This window comes from Leptodactylus fuscus, chromosome 11, assembly GCF_031893055.1.
Source record: "Leptodactylus fuscus isolate aLepFus1 chromosome 11, aLepFus1.hap2, whole genome shotgun sequence".
NCBI lineage: Eukaryota > Metazoa > Chordata > Amphibia > Anura > Leptodactylidae > Leptodactylus > Leptodactylus fuscus.
In genome coordinates this window covers 79427344-79450906 of record NC_134275.1, presented here as the reverse complement: position 1 = coordinate 79450906, position 23563 = coordinate 79427344, and the positions used below count along the sequence as shown (strand labels likewise).

Sequence of the window (23563 nt, the reverse complement as noted above, 5' to 3'; positions counted from 1 at the left end):
AAATAAAATTTTGTACAATTTTTTTTTCTGTGCACATAAAAACTAAAATTGAGCCTCTGCATTATTTGTTATTCTGCTCTTTTTGTATTGTTGAACGTAACTTTATTACTGTATAAAAATTCAGGAAAACAGAAATCGCAAACAAAAAAATTAAATTAAAATAAACGTATTATTGTTGTAATAGCATTGGCCTAAACAATAACGTTATTCTGCCATTTGTGTTATATTTGCAGTTTTTTTCTACCCCCGCTTCCCCAAAAATGATAAGTTATACAAAATGGTGGCATTGGAAAGTACAACTTGTCCCATAAAAAACAAGCCTTACATAGAGGGCTATGGAGAAGAAAAGGCTTCTCTTCAAATTCGACAGAGAAGCTTAAAGCTTTTACCCTTCAATCCCAACTCCGATTTCGGGGGTCCCATGACCCGATCCTCACCGATTATGAGCATCTTCTCCCACTTTCTCGCCATTCAATCTCTATGGCTGTTCCATAAACTTAAACAGAGTGGCAACACTCCTACAGGGAAAATGGCCCCCCGTTCCCATGATGGATGAGGGTCCCAGCAGTCAGAGTCCCACCAATGAGCAAGGTACGAACTATCCAGCCCCAGTCACTTCAGTTGAACTGAGCTGCAATACTGCACATAGCCCTTGCACAATGGTGGCGCTGTTTCTGGTAGAGACCATATTTTTCTAATCCCTAGACTGTACATTGACATGTTCTTTTTGCACAGTAAGAAGCTGCGCACAGATACAATGTAAACAGGAAAGATCTGACCGCCCCTCTGGCCGACATCTATGTGGTCACGCTCTACTCTTATCAGACTCATTGCTGTCCACTATTGGCCACAGAATAGTTAACTCAACAGATTTTTGTCTTCTCGGGTCATAAAGGTAACCACTAATGCGAACAAGCCTCTAATTCACTGTGGTCAAGTTGTCTTCATATCCCCATATACTTCAGTGGTCATGTAGACCAAATTTATGCTTAAAACATATAGTTCTGCCCTTCACCTCGCCAAACAAAACTATTTCACCGCCCTCATCTCTTCTCTCTCCAGCAACCCTAAAAAGCTTTTTGAAACTTTTCACTCCTTACTCACACCCAAGGTGCAGACGCCATTCACAGACCTTAGTGCCGATGACCTGGCCACGTATTTCCATGATACAATTGATAAGATCTGTTAGGAAATAACTGCCCAAGCCCCAGGTGGCATTGATTCCCACATCTACCATAGTATTGATCCCCTCACCAGCCGCACTTCAGACTGTCTTTTCTCATCCTTTGAACCTGTTACAGAAGAGGAAGTCTCCCAACTACTTTCTTCATCTTGCCCTACAACCTGCAGTAGTGACCCCTTCCCCTCGCACCTTCTCCAATCTCTGTCGCCTGCTGTCACTATTTACCTTACTAAAATATTTAACCTCTCTCTCTCTTCTGGAATCTTCCCATCCTCCTTCAAGCATGCTGTTATAACTCCACTATTGATAAAACCCTCCCTGGGCCCGTCCTGTGCTGCTAACTATCGACCTGTCTCTAACCTGCCCTTCATCTCTAAACTCTTGGAACGCCTGGTTTATTCTCGGTTAATCCGCTATCTCTCTGCTAACTCTCTGCTTGACCCCTTACAATCTGGTTTCCGCGCTCTGCACTCTACTGAAACAGCTCTCACAAAAGTCTCCAATGATCTCCTAATGGCTAAATCCAATGGTGACTTCTCTCTTCTTATTCTTCTGGACCTCTCTGCAGCTTTTGACACTGTTGACCATCATCTCCTCCTCACTATGCTCCGCTCAGTCGGCCTCAATGACACTGCGCTCTCCTGGTTCTCCTCTTATCTCTCAGACCGCACTTTCAGTGTATCATTTGCGGGCTCTGTTTCCTCCCCTCTTTCCCTTGCTGTTGGGGTTCCTCAGGGCTCGGTCCTAGGCCCCTCCTCTTTTCTCTCTACACAGCCCCCATTGGACAAACCATCGCCAGATTTGGCTTCAGGTACCATCTTTATGCTGATGACACCCAATTATACACATCTTCCCGTGACATCACCCCTGCACTCATACAGAACACCAGTGACTGTCTTTCTGCTGTCTCTAATATCATGTCCTCTCTCTATCTGAAACTAAATCTCTCTAAGACTGAACTACTACTGTTTCCACCATCTAATAGATCTGTCCCTGATATATCCATTGCAGTCTCAGGCCTTACTATAACTCCTAGGCAGCAGGCCCGCTGCCTCGGGGTCATGTGTGACGCAGACCTTTCCTTCACCCCTCATGTTGAATCACTCGCACGTTCATGTCACCTCCACCTCAAAAACATCTCCAGAATACGTCCTTTCCTTACCAGAGATACACTAAAGACACTTATTGTCTCTCTGATTCATTCTCTCCTTGACTACTGTAACTCCTTACTAATCGGTCTTCCCCTCACTAAACTCTCTCCTCTACAATCTATTCTGAATGCAGCGGCCAGGCTCATCTATCAGTCTAGACGCTACAGCGAGGCCTCCGGTCTGTGCCAGTCACTACATTGGCTGCCTATTCATTATAGAATACAATATAAAGTTCTCCCCCTCCCCCACAAGGCTCTCCATAATGCCGCACCCCCATACATTTCCTCCCTCATCTCTGTCTACCGCCCAACCCGTGCTCTCCGCTCACTCAATGACCTAACACTTCCATCCTCTATTATCAGAACCTCCCACGCTCGTATACAAGACTTCTCCCGAGCTGCACCACTTCTCTGGAATGCTCTACCCCGGACAATCAGATTCACTCCCAACTTCTACAGTTTCAAACGCAAACTAAAGACACATCTTGTCAGACAGGCCGATCACAATGTCTAACATAAACCCTTCCCCCTCCTCTGTCCCCGCTCCCACATTTCCCCACATGATATGATGCCATCTCAGGATAACTTTATAGGTCCAAGCTCCATCCACATGTTACAGGACACGACTAGTGACGGCTCATAAAGTCTTATGTTTGTGTAATAACCGTCACCTCTATTACAGAAGTGTCTGACCTCTGTATAAGCAATACCACCCCTGCTACCTCTTGTGTCACCCTCTCTACCTCATAGATTGTAAGCTCTTGTGAGCAGGGCCCTTAGTCCCATTGTGTGAAATGACGGTGGGGTGTATCCTGGAGGACTACTACCACCAACATCCCCAGTGCAGGCCGCCTTCACGGTGCCAGAGGTCTTGGTAGAGATGACTACAGCCATTGTGAGCCTATCTGTGACTCCCATCCTCTCCATACTCCTACTCCATTGGGCAGCTGAATCACAAGAATCACAACCAGCTAACCGCAACTCATCAGCAACCAACCTGCAAGCTGCTTTCATCTTCTTATTCAAGAAACAGCGCCACTGCTGTCCTCAGGTGATATAAGGTATTGCAACTCAATGGCATTTATTTCAAATTGGACTGCTGAGTAATACCAGAAACAACCTGTGAAGAGACGTGGCACTGTTTTCTCAATAAAGCAGCCATGTTTTTTCTTAATCCTGGTCTACCCCTATAACTCAGAGTGTTCTAAATTGGCCATTTAACCCCTTCCAGGTCTTTAAATATGGCGCACCCTCGAAACCATTTCAGCCCCAGATTATGAGCCCCATATAGGGATCACAATGTATTTTTTTTTTCCTATCAATATGTTTTTATAGAATGGGAGGAAATCCACGCAAACATGGGAAGAACATACAAACTCCTTGCAGATGCTGTTTCTGGCAGGATTTGAACTCAGGACTCCAGCGCTGCACACTGAGCCACCGTGTTGACCCTACATCATGTAGAATAATAAAAGGTAACATTGCAAAGTAGAATTTGTCCTGCAATAAATAAGCCCCCACAAGTCTCTGTAAATGTGTGAATGGAAAAAATGAAGGTGGTGGTGTAAGGTGGTGAATAAAAAATAAAAACAATGACAAATGATTGTGACGGGAAGGGGTTAAAAATGGGTTTTCTACAGCAGACATCCCCTTTAAATAGGTGGTACTGGATTGGAATGACTTGGATGCTTTTTCCAAAAACAGCGCCACACCTGTCCCCAGGCTGTGTGTGGTATTGCTCCATCCCAAATCACATAGCGCCGAGCTGCAGTTCCCCCCATGGACAGGTGCGTTGCTGTTTCCGGAGGACGCCATGTTTTTCTAATTCTCTATATCCCTTTATAGTTTGGCAATGAGGACGGTGCGTGCAGATCATGTCAGACGAAAATAGGTCACACGTCAGGTATTCGTACAGGTCTGATGGGGGCGCATCGCTGCGGAATGTCGCCCATCAGATTCGGCTTGGCTGATGTTCAATCTGATGTCACGTCATCGTTGCGAATGCTAAGGGTTCGTGAAATGCCGGTTTACGCAAGAGACAAGGCCGGACGGGTTCATGTTAGATTAGTCAGGCTCCACTGGTATTTAGAAGAGATCACTATCTAGATGGAAAGGTTCTGTTCACTATGACAAGTTACCTGGGATCTAGTCAGGAGAATAGGGGGGCCCGAAAAGAGAGGAGCCCCTCGTCAGATTGCCCCGACCCTTCCAAACGAGGACTGTGACTTGTGTGGAGCTTCCCCTGTCCATAGAGTAGTCACAAGCAAACATTTAGGTTGGGGGGGGAGATGCACCGAGCCCTGGTGACAAAAAGAGACCCAATGGCCCAAAAAAGATATCAGTGTTGGTAAGTGGGGAGCGGCTATGGGGATACCTACCCGAGGTCAGGCTACAACGGGTTACCCTACACTCACATGAACGAACCGGACTAACGGGGGTTTCCTGGCCCCGAGGCATTGGACTAAAAAATTTAAAAAATTTACCAAAATTTTGAGTGTAATTTTGCCTATTGCCCATGTTTCTTTTTGGAAAGAAGAAACGACAAAAGGATGAAAGGAAGGAAGAGAATTTTATATAAAACTTCTATGTAATACATCTACAAACACATGATTGGATTAGAAAAAAATTATACAAAATTTTTTGGTTTACCAATAACCCTTGGACCTTGGATTTTTGATCAATTTTATCCTCTGCATACAGGGAACATCTCACAAGATCCGCCATTATGAAGATGTTCTGACCCATCTCTGAGCCATCTCTGACCATTTTCTCAAATTTCTAAATTTACCATTTTTTTGCTATAATAAGTACAAATATACAAATATCAAAAACCAAAAATTTCCAGAGTCATATTTTTCACAATTCATATTAGAAATTAGGAAAAATAATAGCGGCAAACCTTGAAGAAAGAAGATCCAGAGCACCAAAATGATAGAGCGAAACATCTCAAGACTATAGAAGTAAAAAAAAAAAAACAAACAAACAATAGAAAAGAATTAGTAAAAATTCAAAAAATTGACATTTTGGTCACCAAACAAATGATAGAATTCACATCTAGAATTCTATTTATATTTTTTTGTCACTTTTGTATTTATAAAACATTCAGTTCACAATTGCTATTGTTTAGTTCAATGTAAATGAATAAATTCCACTTAAAATAATCACAAATTTTTTTATTCGTCTCATTTGAACAATTTTTGAATTTTTTTTTTTAAGTTATGTTCAGATCCAATCCATTCAATGACTATAAAGCTATTTTCTATGCATGAAATCCAGTAATGTAGAAAAGAGACTGAGGGCTGGTCAACCAACAAAGCCAAAAAGTTTAAAAAATATTACTGAAATTGCACAATTTTGCAAATTTTAATAGGGGAAAAATTCTATAAATTCTCATAAAAAATTTGTAGGATTGATCAAACATTTAGGTACAGTCAATTTTATACAAGATACCTAGGTATAACCTATTATGGTCGCGACGTCGAGCCCGTGAGGGTTCTGCTGAGCCCAAATTAACCAGAGGGGTGTAGGGTGATGTCGGTCTATCACAGCGGGGCCCGAAGGGTACAAAGGTTACAAGTATAGGCGACTTTTCATCCTGTGCATTGTGTTATTTTAATTTTGTAAATTTTTTGTATAACTTTTTGTATATTCTTTAAAGGTAACGCTCAATTGGATTCTTAAAGGGAAAGTGGCACATGATAAAAAAAATACAAAAAATCTAATAATAAGATCAAATACAATAGCAAGTAGAATACTGACTGACCCCCTACAGATATCCCACCATTACCTTGGATACTACTGCGCTCGGTCCTGGGCAGTGTCTGCACGCGCGGCGCCCGCTCAGCAGAGGTGACAGGTCCGGGTGGGGGGTTCTACAGAAAATCCCTCATCTGATCATTACTGAGCATGTTATGGCCGTAATCTACAAATCTCTCTCACCACATCCTTCCTAAGGCTACAATAGTCTTTGCTCCGGGTCACTTGTGTGTTTTCGTTGCATCTTCTCTTTGTTTCTACCTGTTCTTTATTTCATGTCATCCACGCTATAGTTTCCAAATTTCTAGATATTTTATTTTTTACACAATTTTTTATTTTATTTTTATCGTAGGTCAGTTATTTTTCTTTTACTTTTTCTTGTTCCTTTATTTTTAATTTATTTTGATTTTGTTGTATTTTCAGGCGATTTATTTGTATTTTCTTTTTTTTTTTTTTTATTTGTTGTCAACACATTTTAGTAACTGTAACAATGGGAAATGTTCACAACATTTTTGTAATAGGGGTTGTTTTTGAAGAATTCTTTATTATATTTTGAAATCCATTTTTTTATATATATATATAATAAAGTGATTCTTTGAGCAATCTCATTTTCTTCACTTACATATCTCTCAGTATTAGGGGTGCACAGGTAGTGGTCACTTCTACATAAAATATAACTCTGCACCAGCAGAATAGTGAGCGCAGCTCTGGAGTATAATACAGGATAAGTAATGTAATGTATGTATGCAGTGACTGTACCAGCAGAATAGTGAGCGCAGCTCTGGAGTATAATACAGGATAAGTAATGTAATGTATGTACACAGTGACTGTACCAGCAGAATAGTGAGCGCAGCTCTGGAGTATAATACAGGATAAGTAATGTAATGTATGTACACAGTGACTGTACCAGCAGAATAGTGAGCGCAGCTCAGGAGTATAATACAGGATAAGTAATGTAATGTATGTACACAGTGACTGTACCAGCAGAATAGTGAGCACAGCTCTGGAGTATAATACAGGATAAGTAATGTAATGTATGTACACAGTGACTGCACCAGCAGAATAGTGAGCGCAGCTCTGGAGTATAATACAGGATAAGTAATGTAATGTATGTACACAGTGACTGTACCAGCAGAATAGTGAGCGCAGCTCTGGAGTATAATACAGGATAAGTAATGTAATGTATGTACACAGTGACTGCACCAGCAGAATAGTGAGCGCAGCTCTGGAGTATAATACAGGATAAGTAATGTAATGTATGTATGCAGTGACTGCACCAGCAGAATAGTGAGCGCAGCTCTGGAGTATAATACAGGATAAGTAATGTAATGTATGTATGCAGTGACTGCACCAGCAGAATAGTGAGCGCAGCTCTGGAGTATAATACAGGATAAGTAATGTAATGTATGTACACAGTGACTGTACCAGCAGAATAGTGAGCGCAGCTCTGGAGTATAATACAGGATAAGTAATGTAATGTATGTACACAGTGACTGTACCAGCAGAATAGTGAGCGCAGCTCTGGAGTATAATACAGGATAAGTAATGTAATGTATGCACACAGTGACTGTACCAGCAGAATAGTGAGCGCAGCTCTGGAGTATAATACAGGATAAGTAATGTAATGTATGTATGCAGTGACTGCACCAGCAGAATAGTGAGCGCAGCTCTGGAGTATAATACAGGATAAGTAATGTAATGTATGTACACAGTGACTGTACCAGCAGAATAGTGAGCGCAGCTCTGGAGTATAATACAGGATAAGTAATGTAATGTATGTACACAGTGACTGTACCAGCAGAATAGTGAGCGCAGCTCTGGAGTATAATACAGGATAAGTAATGTAATGTATGCACACAGTGACTGTACCAGCAGAATAGTGAGCGCAGCTCTGGAGTATAATACAGGATAAGTAATGTAATGTATGTACACAGTGACTGTACCAGCAGAATAGTGAGCGCAGCTCTGGAGTATAATACAGGATAAGTAATGTAATGTATGTACACAGTGACTGCACTAGCAGAATAGTGAGCGCAGCTCTGGAGTATAATACAGGATAAGTAATGTAATGTATGTACACAGTGACTGCACCAGCAGAATAGTGAGCGCAGCTCTGGAGTATAATACAGGATAAGTAATGTAATGTATGTACACAGTGACTGTACCAGCAGAATAGTGAGCGCAGCTCTGGAGTATAATACAGGATAAGTAATGTAATGTATGTACACAGTGACTGCACTAGCAAAATAGTGAGCACAGCTCTGGAGTATAATACAGGATAAGTAATGTAATGTATGTACACAGTGACTGTACCAGCAGAATAGTGAGCGCAGCTCTGGAGTATAATACAGGATAAGTAATGTAATGTATGTACACAGTGACTGCACTAGCAGAATAGTGAGCGCAGCTCTGGAGTATAATACAGGATAAGTAATGTAATGTATGTACACAGTGACTGTACCAGCAGAATAGTGAGCGCAGCTCTGGAGTGTAATACAGGATAAGTAATGTAATGTACGTACACAGTGACTGCACCAGCAGAATAGTGAGCGCAGCTCTGGAGTATAATACAGGATAAGTAATGTAATGTATGTACACAGTGACTGTACCAGCAGAATAGTGAGCGCAGCTCTGGAGTATAATACAGGATAAGTAATGTAATGTATGTACACAGTGACTGCACTAGCAGAATAGTGAGCGCAGCTCTGGAGTATAATACAGGATAAGTAATGTAATGTATGTACACAGTGACTGTACCAGCAGAATAGTGAGCGCAGCTCTGGAGTGTAATACAGGATAAGTAATGTAATGTACGTACACAGTGACTGCACCAGCAGAATAGTGAGCGCAGCTCTGGAGTATAATACAGGATAAGTAATGTAATGTATGTACACAGTGACTGTACCAGCAGAATAGTGAGCGCAGCTCTGGAGTATAATACAGGATAAGTAATGTAATGTATGTACACAGTGACTGCACTAGCAGAATAGTGAGCGCCGCTCTGGAGTATAATACAGGATAAGTAATGTAATGTATGTACACAGTGACTGTACCAGCAGAATAGTGAGCGCAGCTCTGGAGTGTAATACAGGATAAGTAATGTAATGTACGTACACAGTGACTGCACCAGTAGAATAGTGAGCGCAGCTCTGGAGTATAATACAGGATAAGTAATGTAATGTATGTACACAGTGACTGTACCAGCAGAATAGTGAGCGCAGCTCTGGAGTGTAATACAGGATAAGTAATGTAATGTACGTACACAGTGACTGCACCAGTAGAATAGTGAGCGCAGCTCTGGAGTATAATACAGGATGTAACTCAGGATCAGTACAGGTGGAGTCACTGTGTACATCACTGAGATTTGTCATGTCTTGCATGTTTGTTTTTGGGCATAGAGGGCACAGATTGTAATTTTTAGGCAAATTTGCCGCACTGTTCCATTTCTTGAAGGTAAGGGGCATGGTAATGGGTGTGACCAGTCACTGTCAGATTTATGGTCTTTTACACCAGTTTAGTTCTTCATTGTGGTCCCTGCTGGAGGATTCACAACCAATCCATCTTGTACTAATCCGGACTTACACACCCCAGACCCGGCTCTGCACCACATACCAGGAAGGTTAGACGTTATTGTGCAGACACTGAACAAGCAGGGAATGCTATTGGATATAAAGTATCTACTTCGCTCCTTTTTGTGACAACTGTAGCCACCATTGGGTCAGGTTGTCAGGTTTGTTCACATGGTGGAATTTGGAGCAGAATTTGAGGCGGATTCTGCCTGAAACCATCCTCCATTTATTGCACCAGGATGGGGTTTTTTTTTAGCTAGTGGAAAAAATAATTGTCACGCTCGATCTTCAGGCAGATTCCATCTGATAACTCCTATTGATGTGAATGGGAGACAGCAGGTGTGGAAATTGACCAGAATATGAAGCAGAATTTGGTTAAGCAGAAAAAAATTCAGTTTCAAATTCCTAAAGCTAATTTTTTTCAGGTAGGAAAAATTCCGCCACATGGACAAAGCCACTATGGAGCGTGGGGTATTTGAAGCTCTGGTCCTCTAGTCCCCTCATATCTGGGGTCAGATACTGCCTGCATGCGTGTCCTGGACTGTGCTGTCTCTGCTGCCACCTGGGGGTGGAGAGTGGAAGAACACAACCTAAAAAATCTGGTTCTGCTCCTTGCTTCCTCCATCAAGCCCCTGCCCTTGGTGACTTTTCACGGCTGAATTTCTCTTCTTAACCACATGGAATCATAAGGTTCCCCGAACCGTCAAAATCTTCGGTCGTCAGTAAGGGGAACCTTGGGTTGCCTGATAAGACGAGGTCTGTTTCCTTGTACCTAGATAGAGCACCGATTCCTGGAGTGAATGAGGCTGAACTGCAATACCAAACACAGCCTGAGATCATTGGTGGCGCCGTTTCTTCTTTATTTTTCTAAACCTCAGGCCTCGTCATACACAGTCACACACAGAGCTACGTATCCTCTGACTCATAGGCTTTACCTTGCTGGTGGTGATCCACTCTACACTCATAAAACCACTAGTATTTGTAGTCCAAGGGGCGAGGGGGGAAGTGGTTTGTCCCCAATACATGTACAATTCTGAGAATTCTCCATGCGAGTCAACCGACACAAAATATCACTGAAACGCGTGGTCAAAGCAAAGACGAGGAGTCTACTGAAACAAACAGTAATACCGTAGCAAGGGCAGCGGTGCGACCGTCGTGAAGAGGTCACTGCTGTATTTAGGAGTCGGGGGCAGTCTCAGGATGGCCTGTGGGGGGAGACACTGCTGTTTTATGCTTGTTTGCTCCCATATACAGCTGTGAACACTAGATCCTGGCAATGCCTTGGACTTTGTTAGGTATAGGATGTCCTGGGGTTGTCACCACTAGCAGTAACAGCCTATATGATGGTGCTGAAGAGTCCACAGGACCCCCCATGGAGACGTGCCGCCATGGGTGGGGGAACGGCTGCTGGCACTGGGGAGCTGTAAACTTTCCCGTGCACATTTTGGCTACCAGCAGGTGGCGCCGACTTAAGACAGATCTATATAACTCCCGTTCCATTCCATTATAAATACGTACGCAGTAATCTCCTCTACTCCCCCTAGTGGTGGCTGCAGGCAGTCAGAATTTTATTATTTTAACCCTTCCCCCACATCCACCGCACTATTATGGTGGATGTAAGGTGTTGAAATATGGCAGTCACTAAGGAGCTGAGCGACTGCCACAGCCACTGGGTTTCCACTGTATTATACAGCGCCAATGCCCACGATCAGCGCCCGAACTGATCACTGGCATTAAGCCAATTGATGCCCTCAGTCAAATAAATAACACACAACAGGTTTTTACTCCAACATTTTGCTGTCGGATTCTGGTTTGGATTGAGATCCAGCGATCCATTACCATCACAGCTATTGAAGGCTCCCAGGTTTGTCGTGACATTGTGCCATATAGGGATTTTATAAGGCATTGTATTAGTGATCAGACCCTGCGGGGGGGGTCTAGTAATAACATAGTGCGCCATCATGGCCCCAGATGGAGATTCTGGGTCAGTGTATGACTTCCAGAAAGCCATAACTTTTCTTTTTTTTTGGGTGGGGGGGAGACTGCAGCTGTCCATAGAGGGGAGAGGGAGATAAGGAAGAAGCTGAATGACTGAGATCCAGAGCTTCACAGAGCCCGAGGCTGCAGGAGCTCATAGTAAGTTTTCTATCTCATACCAAGTGCTTTATTGCCATCAGTGCTGGTCAGTACTTCTCTATAATGTCCTGCAGGCTGCTTCTGAATGAGAGAGAATTAGGCAGCAGAGTCTCCTCTTCTTACTGTGTGCAGTGTATGGGAGCTAGTCTACATCCCACAGCTCAGGGAGGATTAGAGGATTAGCTTATCCCAAAAGTCACCTGAAAGGTTAGATCCGCTTTACAGGGCCGGTACACCTAGAACTGTATGACGGAGCAGAGACCTTACCAGAGGAAGACGTGGGAGGTCAGTCATTGAAGAACGCTAAAGTCAACCGAAAATGGCTGCTAACAGGGAGAAATAGACTGATAAAGACCTGTGTCATTGAGAGCGATCCTGAGAGGCGTAACTGGAAGCTCCAGGGCAAAAGCTGTGACTGGACCCCTGTCATATGTCGTGCTGGGGTCTTCTTAAAGGGGAAGTCGGGCTTTGGGTGCCTTTGGTTACCATATGCTACCTCAGTAAGACCTTCACATGACACATAACAGGACACCGCCTGCAGCCACGCCAAACCAGACAGGTTAGGGTGGCATTTAGGTGGGACATATTTACTTATTGTGACTTGGACCTCACTGCAACAAGAAATGCCGAAACTGACTGATGGGTGGAGCCTGCCACATTGCACAGCTAAGGCTACGTTCACATCTGCAACAGAGGCTCCATCACTGCCTGACAATCGGCAGAGGATACAGTTTTTCATCGGTATTACTCTCTGGTGTCAGCCGGGCTCCTGTTACTAGTAGTTGTGTCATCATGGTAACCATTAGGTCCTGCTGTTGCTCTCTGGTGTCAGCCGTTCCGTATAAATCCCGGTTTTAGTCGATATGCAAATGAGTTCTCTCGCAGCACTGGGGGCGGTCCTCAGCGCTCTACCAGTACTGGGGGCGTCCCCAATGCTGCGAGAGAACTCTCCAGTGCCACCTCCATCTTCCTCAGGAACGGCCTCTTCACGCGTCTTCTTCTGGCGGTGGCTTCAATCTTCTAGGCCTCTGGCAGATCCGACTGCGCATGCTCGAGCCACAAGAAAATGTCCGCTTACAATACTGTGCAAGCAGCCATTTTCTTGTGGCCGGCGGGCGTGCACAGTCGGCTTTGCCCTAGGACCGAGGCCTAGAAGTTTGAAGCCAGCGCTGGAAGAAGACGCGTGAAGACCCCGTTCCTGAAGAAGATGGAGGCGGCGCTGGAGAGTTCTCGCTCAGCATTGGGAACGCCCCCAGTGCTGTTTGAGCGCTGGGGAACGCCCACAGTGCTGTGAGAGAACTCATTTGCATACAGATGAAAAACGGGATTTATACCGAATGGCGGCGCGGAGAAGACATCTAAAGGTAGGAGACGAATAGACTTTCTTAAGGCCATTCCTACGTGTTAGGCAGAAAAAAAATAGCATTTTAATTATAGGATCCCTTTAAAACAACGGACCCCATTATAGTACTCCGTGTGTTACTGCTATTTTGGCGTTCAGCCTCGCCATTGTTGGGTCACCTGATGGATCAGAACAACGGAAAAACAACGCTACTGTGAACTCAGTGCTACATGCCGGGAGCTGAGGCCGTGCCGCCTACTGGAGCCACAAGCGGCGAATAATGCTAGGCCTCACTTCTCACGACCAGTCAGGGGGCTAATCCCCGATTTCTGGTGACTATACATAGAGATTTATCACCGCCATAGCAGCGATAACAGATATAGCCATGTTATTTAGTCAGTAATTCATACACAATTCTGAACAAAAAGAGGTTCTGCAGCAGCTTAGGCCATAGGTTAAGTCATTTATTGACACATTTCAGGAGCTGCCAGCACCACAGCCCATCCTTCAGCATCTCGGGAGACACAAACATGGCGCACACGGCTTCACCTAACACCACAGCCAAGCCTCTCATTAGCGTTCCAAACCTCGTTGTCGGTGTTACACGTTTAATGACAACAATAACGTTCATTGGTTCGTGAGCGCGCAACCGCTATCCTATTGGCCGACGGGTAATGTGTGCCCCGCCTCTTCTTTGACATTGACCAATTCCCGTCAACGTACGGCCAGACCCCGCCCTCCCAATCAGAAGGCCTGGAATGCTGTGACGTTCGGGCCAACGGTGTTGCGGGCCTCCTTCCTCCATCTTGTCATTAGTCCCCCTCCCCCATCGAGCTAGAAGGCAAACAGGGGGGGAAAAAAGACAATCCGCCGCCATCCTCCTCCCGGCAGCCTTTCCCCATCCCGAAAACCCGCTCATCGGAACCCCCTCACCCGGCGCGTCGAGCCCAGGTGGGTATGGGCTCCGGGGTAGTAGCTTTGTTGCTGTCCATCCGAGCCGGTGCTGCTGTTTGTAGTCGTCAGAGACGTAGTGTCGCCATTTTGTTTTCCCTTCAGTCACCTCCATCCCCCTAACACCCCCCACTGCCTGCAGCCCCTCCGTGCACACTCTGCGTCCTCACTGCCGCACTCGGATGCTGCGTTTGTCGTGCGGTTTTTCGCCTTCTTCTTCTTCTCTCCTCCTCCTCCATCTTCTCCATCACTGGTACCCTGCCATCTCCTGTCACGTCTAGTGCCGCCCTCCTCTGGGCCGACGCTCGGTTTACGTTATTTTATTCTCTTTGATATCTGCGGCGACTTTTGCGCGTCACGATAATCGCCAGCGATTTTACGCTATCGTGCTCAGGTCATCATTGGCGCAGTTTTTACGTACCTGAGTCCTATCGGTGACCACTATGGCGAATTGTATTGTAATATTGTGTCGGCGCGGTTGCGTGTCACATGACGGGCACCAAAAATACAAATTTAGATTTTTGGCAGCGAGCGCTGTGTCTGCATATAGCGGATTCTGCGCACAAACGGGCCCACGTGGCGTTTTTTGCGGGTTTTTGCGCGTGTTGGTGACAGGGTGGTCGCCAAAATTTTGAAGAAGATGGAATTTTTTTTGCGCTGGTTGTCGCCGCCGTGTTCGCTTGTTTTCTCTGCCGCTTTTGCCCCTGTGATGGGTATTTATCCCAAAGTCGGAACTGAAATGACCGTAACGTCATCGGGACTGCGCCAAAGATACCGTCACTTGTTACCTTAGTGCACGACTTATCTGCCCAGCGTCACGTAACTGAATATCGTCTCCTGAGTAACTTCTTAGGTCCTGCTATTACTCTCTGGTATCAGCCAGTCTTGTATTACTACTAGTTCTATCCTTATAGTAACCATTAGGTCCTGCCGCTACTCTCTGGTGTCAGCCGGGCTCATATTACGACTAGTTCTATCCTTATGGTAACCATTAGGTCCTGCCGCTACTCTCTGGTGTCAGCCGGGCTCATATTACTACTAGTTCTATCCTTATGGTAACCATTAGGTCCTGCCGCTACTCTCTGGTGTCAGCCGGGCTCATATTACTACTAGTTCTATCCTTATGGTAACCATTAGGTCCTGCCGCTACTCTCTGGTGTCAGCCGGGCTCATATTACTACTAGTTCTATCCCTATAGTAACCATTAGGTCCTGCTATTGCTCTCTGGTGTCAGCCGGGCTCCTGTTACTAGTACTTGTATCCTTATAGTAACCATTAGGTCCTGCCGCTACTCTCTGGTGTCAGCCGGGCTCATATTACTACTAGTTCTATCCTTATGGTAACCATTAGGTCCTGCCGCTACTCTCTGGTGTCAGCCGGGCTCATATTACTACTAGTTCTATCCCTATAGTAACCATTAGGTCCTGCTATTGCTCTCTGGTGTCAGCCGGGCTCCTGTTACTAGTACTTGTATCCTTATAGTAACCATTAGGTCCTGCCGCTACTCTCTGGTGTCAGCCGGGCTCATATTACTACTAGTTCTATCCTTATAGTAACCATTAGGTCCTGCCGCTACTCTCTGGTGTCAGCCGGGCTCCTGTTACTAGTACTTCTATCCTTATAGTAACCATTAGGTCCTGCTATTACTCTCTGGTGTCAGCCGGGCTCCTGTTACTAGTACTTCTATCCTTATAGTAACCATTAGGTCCTGCTATTGCTCTCTGGTGTCAGCCGGGCTCCTGTTACTAGTACTTCTATCCTTATAGTAACCATTAGGTCCTGCCGCTACTCTCTGGTGTCAGCCGGGCTCATATTACTACTAGTTCTATCCTTATAGTAACCATTAGGTCCTGCCGCTACTCTCTGGTGTCAGCCGGGCTCCTGTTACTAGTACTTGTATCCTTATGGTAACCATTAGGTCCTGCTATTACTCTCTGGTGTCAGCCGGGCTCATATTACTACTAGTTCTATCCTTATAGTAACCATTAGGTCCTGCTATTGCTCTCTGGTGTCAGCCGGGCTCCTGTTACTAGTACTTCTATCCTTATGGTAACCATTAGGTCCTGCCGCTACTCTCTGGTGTCAGCCGGGCTCATATTACTACTAGTTCTATCCTTATAGTAACCATTAGGTCCTGCTATTGCTCTCTGGTGTCAGCCGGGCTCCTGTTACTAGTACTTCTATCCTTATAGTAACCATTAGGTCCTGCTATTACTCTCTGGTGTCAGCCGGGCTCATATTACTACTAGTTCTATCCTTATAGTAACCATTAGATCCTGCTGTTACTCTCTGTTGTCAGCCAGTCTTGTATTACTACTACTTCTATCCTTATAGTAACCATTAGGTCCTGCCGTTGCTCTCTGGTGTCAGCCAGTGTTGCACTTGCAGTTTCGGCCTCTGTCACTAGTTGCTGTCAGTTCCAGCTTTTGCTCTCTGGTATCAGCCGGTCAGGTTCGGTCCAGGTGGTAGTCTGTGACCGCTGCTTGTGTGTCGGGAGGAGACGCCTGTCAGTGACCGGCAGAGCTGATGCTGGAGGAGAGCCGTGGACAGACAGATATAACAGAAGTGACATCTAGCGCCCCCGGACTGTCACTGGACTGCGGGCACTTTATAATTCGCTTGTGTATTTAGGGGACGTCGCTCCGCTCTCCTGTTATTCTATCAGAACCTCACCTTGTCCTGTTCCTCTGTTATTCTTCCCTCCTCCTGTAATCCGTGGTACAGTCCATTACATCACGTGACCCCCTGACTACTTGGCGGTATGGGCTTGTGCAGTGTGGACCTTCCTGACTGAGCCCAGGGTCACACTAGCGTTACCTTTATGTGCTTTGGGTCCATCTATTTTACAAATCACTTTATTGCCCGATGGCCTCTTTAAAGACGACCTTTCATGTTCCCATCAATGTGAATTCAGCGCACTATCACTGTCTCTACCCCGGTGCTGGAGACAGTCAGTACCGTTAGATTTGGCACCAATATCTCTCCACTGTCATAAGGGCGAGTCTTACAGATCGGCGGCATCGCTGGGCGCTAAGGAACGTCCCCTCTGACAGTACAAGGGGGGGCGTTCCTCACAACCCACCAATGCCGCCAGGCTGTAAGCCCCGCCCTTCTGTCAGTGGGGAGATAGTGGTGCTGATATCTCCGGTACCAGTTCACATACCAGGAAAGCTGAATCCAGCGCATTCAGCTCGGCCCTCTTCAGGGGACACCCGGCTCTGGTTTTTGCAGTTCTGTCATTTATAGGACACTGATTTGTAACCTGCAGCCCTATTGGTGCGGAGCAGACATTGTGCACAATAATCCACTCTCTGAACGCGCAGCTTTAAAGGGATCCTATCATTCAAATACATCGGAATAGCCTTAAGAAAGACTATTCTTCTCCTACCTTCCGTTGTCTTCTCCGCGCCGCCGATCCGTAGGAATCCCGGTTCTTGTCGGTATGTAAATGAGTTCTCTCGCAGCACTGGGGGCGTCCCCAATGCTGCCAGAGAACTCTCTGCAGCGCCGCCTCCTTCTTTGTCAGCAACGTCCTCTTCTTCCGGCGCAGGTTTCAGACTTTTAGGCGTCGGGCTGAGGAGACTGCGCATGCCCACAGGCCACAAGAAAATGGCCACTTACTACTGTAACTAACTTGCATACCGACAAGAACCGGCGGCGAAGACTACGAAAGGTAGGAGAAGAATAGTCTTTCTTAAGGCTATTCCAATGTATTTGTACTCTAGGATCCCTTTAAAGGGGTCACACCACGAAAATCGGGTGATGGGGACAGAAGACAGATGTGACGTTCACGCGTTTTAGAAGGTTTTATCTCCGTGTATTGCAGGCGACCATGACTCGATCCCTCCCCCCATGTAATAGTTATTGGTCATCACTCTCAGCGTTGCAAGTGTCATATAAAAATTTCTGATTTCCTTTTTATTTTTTCGCTTCAGATCGTACTCAATGAGCTTCCCCCGCAATGTCAGAGCGGCCGGGGCAGACTGCAAAAGGGAAGGATGGCAAGAAGTACTCGTCCCTCAACCTGTTTGATACCTACAAGGGCAAGTCCTTAGAGGTGCAGAAACCAGCTGGTAAGGCAATGGTTAAACTCGACCCAAATCTGCAACCGCTGCTGTGACACTACAACTCCCAGCAGGCTCCAGTCACTTGTGAGGACATCCCAGCGAGTCTGGCTGCTTGGGAGTTGTAGTTCAACAACAGCTGCAGTCGCTGCTCACGCCGTGTGTTACGTACAGAACGCACCTGGACGTGACGTCCTCCATGTTATATAATAGACGCAACGTTTAGAATCCTGTGTCGCATTTTAACATTGAGTTTTCTCCTCCAGTCACAACCCGCCATGGCCTGCAAAGTCTCGGTAAAGTTGCTATTGCCAGGCGCATGCCCCCCCCAGCCAACCTACCAAGCCTGAAAGCAGAAAACAAAGGGAATGACCCAAACGTCTCACTAGTTCCCAAAGACGGATCAGGATGGGCAAGCAAGCAGGATACACCAGAGCCAAAGAGGTGAGGAAGCAGCTGTGGCACTAGTGTAGTAGAGATAGGGATAGACGGGAGCCATAGCAGACTCGCTACTAGTACTTATGGCGCTCCTCTGGTCCAGGGGGGTAAGTGCACTAATGGGTTAGGAGCAGGGGGTACATAGTGAGCGCCCCCTGGTCTAGCCATGACCACTTTGCTGCTATTGCTGAGGACTTGACCTGCAGTGAATTGTTTTCATGTTTTTTTTATTTTTGTCTCTCATCGTTTCTTTTTCTCCGATTTGCTTTTCGTCCGCCCTCAGTACCGATGTCTCTCCAGCAGCGCAGCCGGAGTCGCCGCAACCGCTGGCTTCGCAGACGCCTGCATCAAACCAGTCGAAGCGCCCCCCAGTTCCACAAGAGGTAACACAGCTGATCATATATATATGAAACCTACCTAGTGTCTATACTGTCAGGGGGGTCCGCAGGGGAATTTCCTTGTTGGTTTGTCCTTGTTTTCTTATGTCACAGGGTTTCCTTGGATTAATAGTCAACAATTGCAGATGAGTGGAGGTTTGACACCCACAGATGTAATAGTGGTGTCATCTTCTAGGCCACAAGAAAATGGTCGCTTACTGTGTAAGCGGCCATTTTCTTGTGGCCCGGGCACACCCAGTCAGCTCTGGCCGAGGCCTAGAAGATTGAAACCCAGGACGGAACAAGTCACCAGTCCTGTATATTAATGGGTGATATCCGCTTTCATCAGGGGAACGTTCCAGCATAAAATGGGTGTCTGGTTTTGTGGACGACTATTACATTGGAATCCGGCAGTGTCTGAGCATAGAACGGTACACAGGGGAATCATTCCCACCCCTCACGGTTCTCCTTTGTTTCTTTCCAGCCCCCCCAACCAGCCGCCGCCGCGGTAAAGACCTGGGCACAGGCCAGTACCACACATGGAGCACAAGCAGATGGTACGAGAACCAAGTCCTTTGCAAACCAAGTTTTTGTTTTAAACATTTGATTATTTTATTTTACGTATATATATATATATATATATATATATATATATATATATATATATATATATATTATAAAAAAAAAAAAAATAGACAAACATCCTGCAATTGTTACTCTGACCACTTAACCAAATTATAGACTGACACAGCTTTCTTTGCAAACTCATTCATTTACATCACAGGCCGTATTACAGTAGAGGATAACACCTCTATAGATAACACTATTGACCCAGCTTTCCATCCACGACTGACACTAGATGATGCCACAATGATCACCTTAGCGTTCCCTGTCATTCCCGTCACTCCCCCTTTTTACCTCCATACTTTTTCTGACTGTGTCCTTCTCCATGTGCCAGGTGGAAAGGCATCAAGCCGACTGTCGCCATTCTCTCGAGAGGAATTTCCAACCCTGCAGGCGGCTGGGGACCAGGACAAAAGTGGGCACGACCAGAGCACCTCCGCTGTGTCGTATGGGCCCGGACCAAGCCTCCGCCCCCAGAGTAAGGCTCATGTCTGTCTGTAAGGTTGATGATGATGATGATGATGTCTGTGGTTCATGTCATTGTTACTTATTGTCCACACTTTCCGTTCCTCAGATGCAACCAGCTGGAGGGACGGGGGTGGGAGGGGGGGGCTTGGTCCAGGCTCCCTGGACGGTGAGAGCCGCGAGCCTCCCTCTGACGCGGCACACACCCCCAGCAGTGAGCCAGCCCTCCGGCCAGGGCTGCCTCCCCCTGCTCCCCAACAGTTCCCTCCATATCGGGGGATGCTTGCACCGTTTGTGAGTATCATGGGAAATTGGGGTTCTCCCGGTCCCTGTAGTTTTTCCTCTATCCTAATGGTTTCCTGAGATTGCTGAGATTTATTCCGGGCAGGTTTTCGTTCTATTAAGTATCAAGGACTGACCAGCCGTCCACTGTGTGCTCACACTACTGATGGTTAGTGTCTATTGCTCTTATCCCTCATAGGATGAGAGTAACGGACATTAAAGGGATTCTACCATTAAAACTCTTTTTTTTTTTCTAGGTAACACGTTGGAATAGCCTTTAGAAACGCTATTTGTCTCCTACCTTTTGGAAGTGCTCTCCGCCGCACCAGTTGTTCAAAATACCTGTTTGTACTGGTATGCTAATTAGTTGTCTCACAGCGATGGGGGGCGTCCCCATTGCTGCTCGAAAACAGACTCCAGCGCCTCCTCTGTCTTCTTCTGCATCCTCTCCTTCCTTCTTCGGCTTGACGTCGGACGCCTGCGCAGTACGCTCTGTTCGGTGAACTTTGCCGAACGTACTGCGCATGCCCGCGGCCATAGTGCCGACACCGCAAGTTCGTCGAACAGAGCGTACTGCGCAGGCGTCCGACGTCAAGCTGAAGAAGGAAGGAGAGGATGCAGAAGAAGACAGAGGCGGCGCTGGAGTCAGTTTTTGAGCAGCAATGGGGACGCCCCCATCGCTGCAAGAGAACTAATTAGCATACCAGTACAAACCAGTATTTCGAACGAACAGCGCGGCGGAGATCACTTCCAAAAGGTAGGAGACGAATAGCCTTTCTAAAGGCTATTCCGACGTGTTACCTAGAAAAAAAAGAGTTTTAATGGTAGAATCCCTTTAAACAGATACAGATGGAGCGCCCCGTGTCTAGTGTCCACATGCGCTCCCTCCCGTGTAAAAATATTACCAGAGGTTTCTTCCATGTAGATTGTCTTTGTTTGTTTTACTATTCTCTTTACAAATGTAAATAAACACAGAAGCGTCGTCATATAGTATTACATCATAGTCAGTGGGAAACGAAGCAACAGAGGGGCGACGTCATTGCTAATCTACTGCTGCTGATGTCTGTGGCTGTCATTGTATAACAGAAGAAAGCAACAGACTGTAATAATGTGAACCTGGCCTTACAATCCAATGGGAAGCTCTCACTATTCTGCTGGTGAAACCAGAGTATACTAACGTTATATCAGATTATTGATCCTGAGTTACATCCTGTATTATACTCCAGAGCTGCGCTCACTATTCTGCTCATACAGTCACTGTGTACATACATTACATTACTTATCCTGTATTATACTCCAGAGCTGCGCTCACTATTCTGCTGGTGCAGTCACTGTGTACATACATTACATTACTTATCCTGTATTATACTCCAGAGCTGCGCTCACTATTCTGCTGGTACAGTCACTGTGTACATACATTACATTACTTATCCTGTATTATACTCCAGAGCTGCGCTCACTATTCTGCTCATACAGTCACTGTGTACATACATTACATTACTTATCCTGTATTATACTCCAGAGCTGCGCTCACTATTCTGCTCATACAGTCACTGTGTACATACATTACATTACTTATCCTGTATTATACTCCAGAGCTGCGCTCACTATTCTGCTCATACAGTCACTGTGTACTTACATTACATTACTTATCCTGTATTATACTCCAGAGCTGCGCTCACTATTCTGCTGGTACAGTCACTGTGTACATACATTACATTACTTATCCTGTATTATACTCCAGAGATGCGCTCACTATTCTGCTGGTACAGTCACTGTGTACATACATTACATTACTTATCCTGTATTATACTCCAGAGCTGCGCTCACTATTCTGCTGGTACAGTCACTGTGTACATACATTACATTACTTATCCTGTATTATACTCCAGAGCTGCGCTCACTATTCTGCTCATACAGTCACTGTGTACATACATTACATTACTTATCCTGTATTATACTCCAGAGCTGCGCTCACTATTCTGCTCATACAGTCACTGTGTACATACATTACATTACTTATCCTGTATTATACTCCAGAGCTGCGCTCACTATTCTGTGGGTACAGTCACTGTGTACATACATTACATTACTTATCCTGTATTATACTCCAGAGATGCGCTCACTATTCTGCTGGTACAGTCACTGTGTACATACATTACATTACTTATCCTGTATTATACTCCAGAGCTGCGCTCACTATTCTGCTGGTACAATCACTGTGTACATACATTACATTACTTATCCTGTATTATACTCCAGAGCTGCGCTCACTATTCTGCTGGTGCAGTCACTGTGTACATACATTACATTACTTATCCTGTATTATACTCCAGAGCTGCGCTCACTATTCCGCTGTGCAGTCACTGTGTACATACATTACATTACTTATCCTGTATTATACTCCAGAGCTGCGCTCACTATTCTGCTGGTACAATCACTGTGTACATACATTACATTACTTATCCTGTATTATACTCCAGAGCTGCGCTCACTATTCTGCTGGTGCAGTCACTGTGTACATACATTACATTACTTATCCTGTATTATACTCCAGAGCTGCGCTCACTATTCTGCTGGTGCAGTCACTGTGTACATACATTACATTACTTATCCTGTATTATACTCCAGAGCTGCGCTCACTATTCTGCTGGTGCAGTCACTGTGTACATACATTACATTACTTATCCTGTATTATACTCCAGAGCTGCGCTCACTATTCTGCTGGTGCAGTCACTGTGTACATACATTACATTACTTATCCTGTATTACACTCCAGAGCTGCGCTCACTATTCTGCTGGTGCAGTCACTGTGTACATACATTACATTACTTATCCTGTATTATACTCCAGAGCTGCGCTCACTATTCTGCTGGTGCAGTCACTGTGTACATACATTACATTACTTATCCTGTATTATACTCCAGAGCTGCGCTCACTATTCTGCTGGTGCAGTCCCTGTGTACATACATTACATTACTTATCCTGTATTATACTCCAGAGCTGCGCTCACTATTCTGCTGGTGCAGTCCCTGTGTACATACATTACATTACTTATCCTGTATTATACTCCAGAGCTGCGCTCACTATTCTGCTGGTGCAGTCACTGTGTACATACATTACATTACTTATCCTGTATTATACTCCAGAGCTGCGCTCACTATTCTGCTGGTGCAGTCACTGTGTACATACATTACATTACTTATCCTGTATTATACTCCAGAGC

General features: G+C 45.5%; 1 protein-coding gene across 1 annotated transcript in view; it reads left to right on the top strand.

Moving 5' to 3' along the window:
- The first annotated feature begins 13927 nt into the window (after window positions 1-13927).
- The window catches only part of PRRC2A (proline rich coiled-coil 2A), a 29731-nt gene continuing 20095 nt past the window's right edge, over window positions 13928-23563 (top strand). Inside the window, exons 1-7 of the mRNA XM_075259785.1 lie at window positions 13928-14087; window positions 18023-18160; window positions 18418-18595; window positions 18873-18972; window positions 19451-19523; window positions 19925-20068; window positions 20165-20349. Of these exons, the coding sequence (XP_075115886.1) occupies window positions 18049-18160; window positions 18418-18595; window positions 18873-18972; window positions 19451-19523; window positions 19925-20068; window positions 20165-20349 (792 nt within the window). The 5' untranslated portion in view covers window positions 13928-14087; window positions 18023-18048. The remainder of the gene's footprint in view (window positions 14088-18022; window positions 18161-18417; window positions 18596-18872; window positions 18973-19450; window positions 19524-19924; window positions 20069-20164; window positions 20350-23563) is intronic.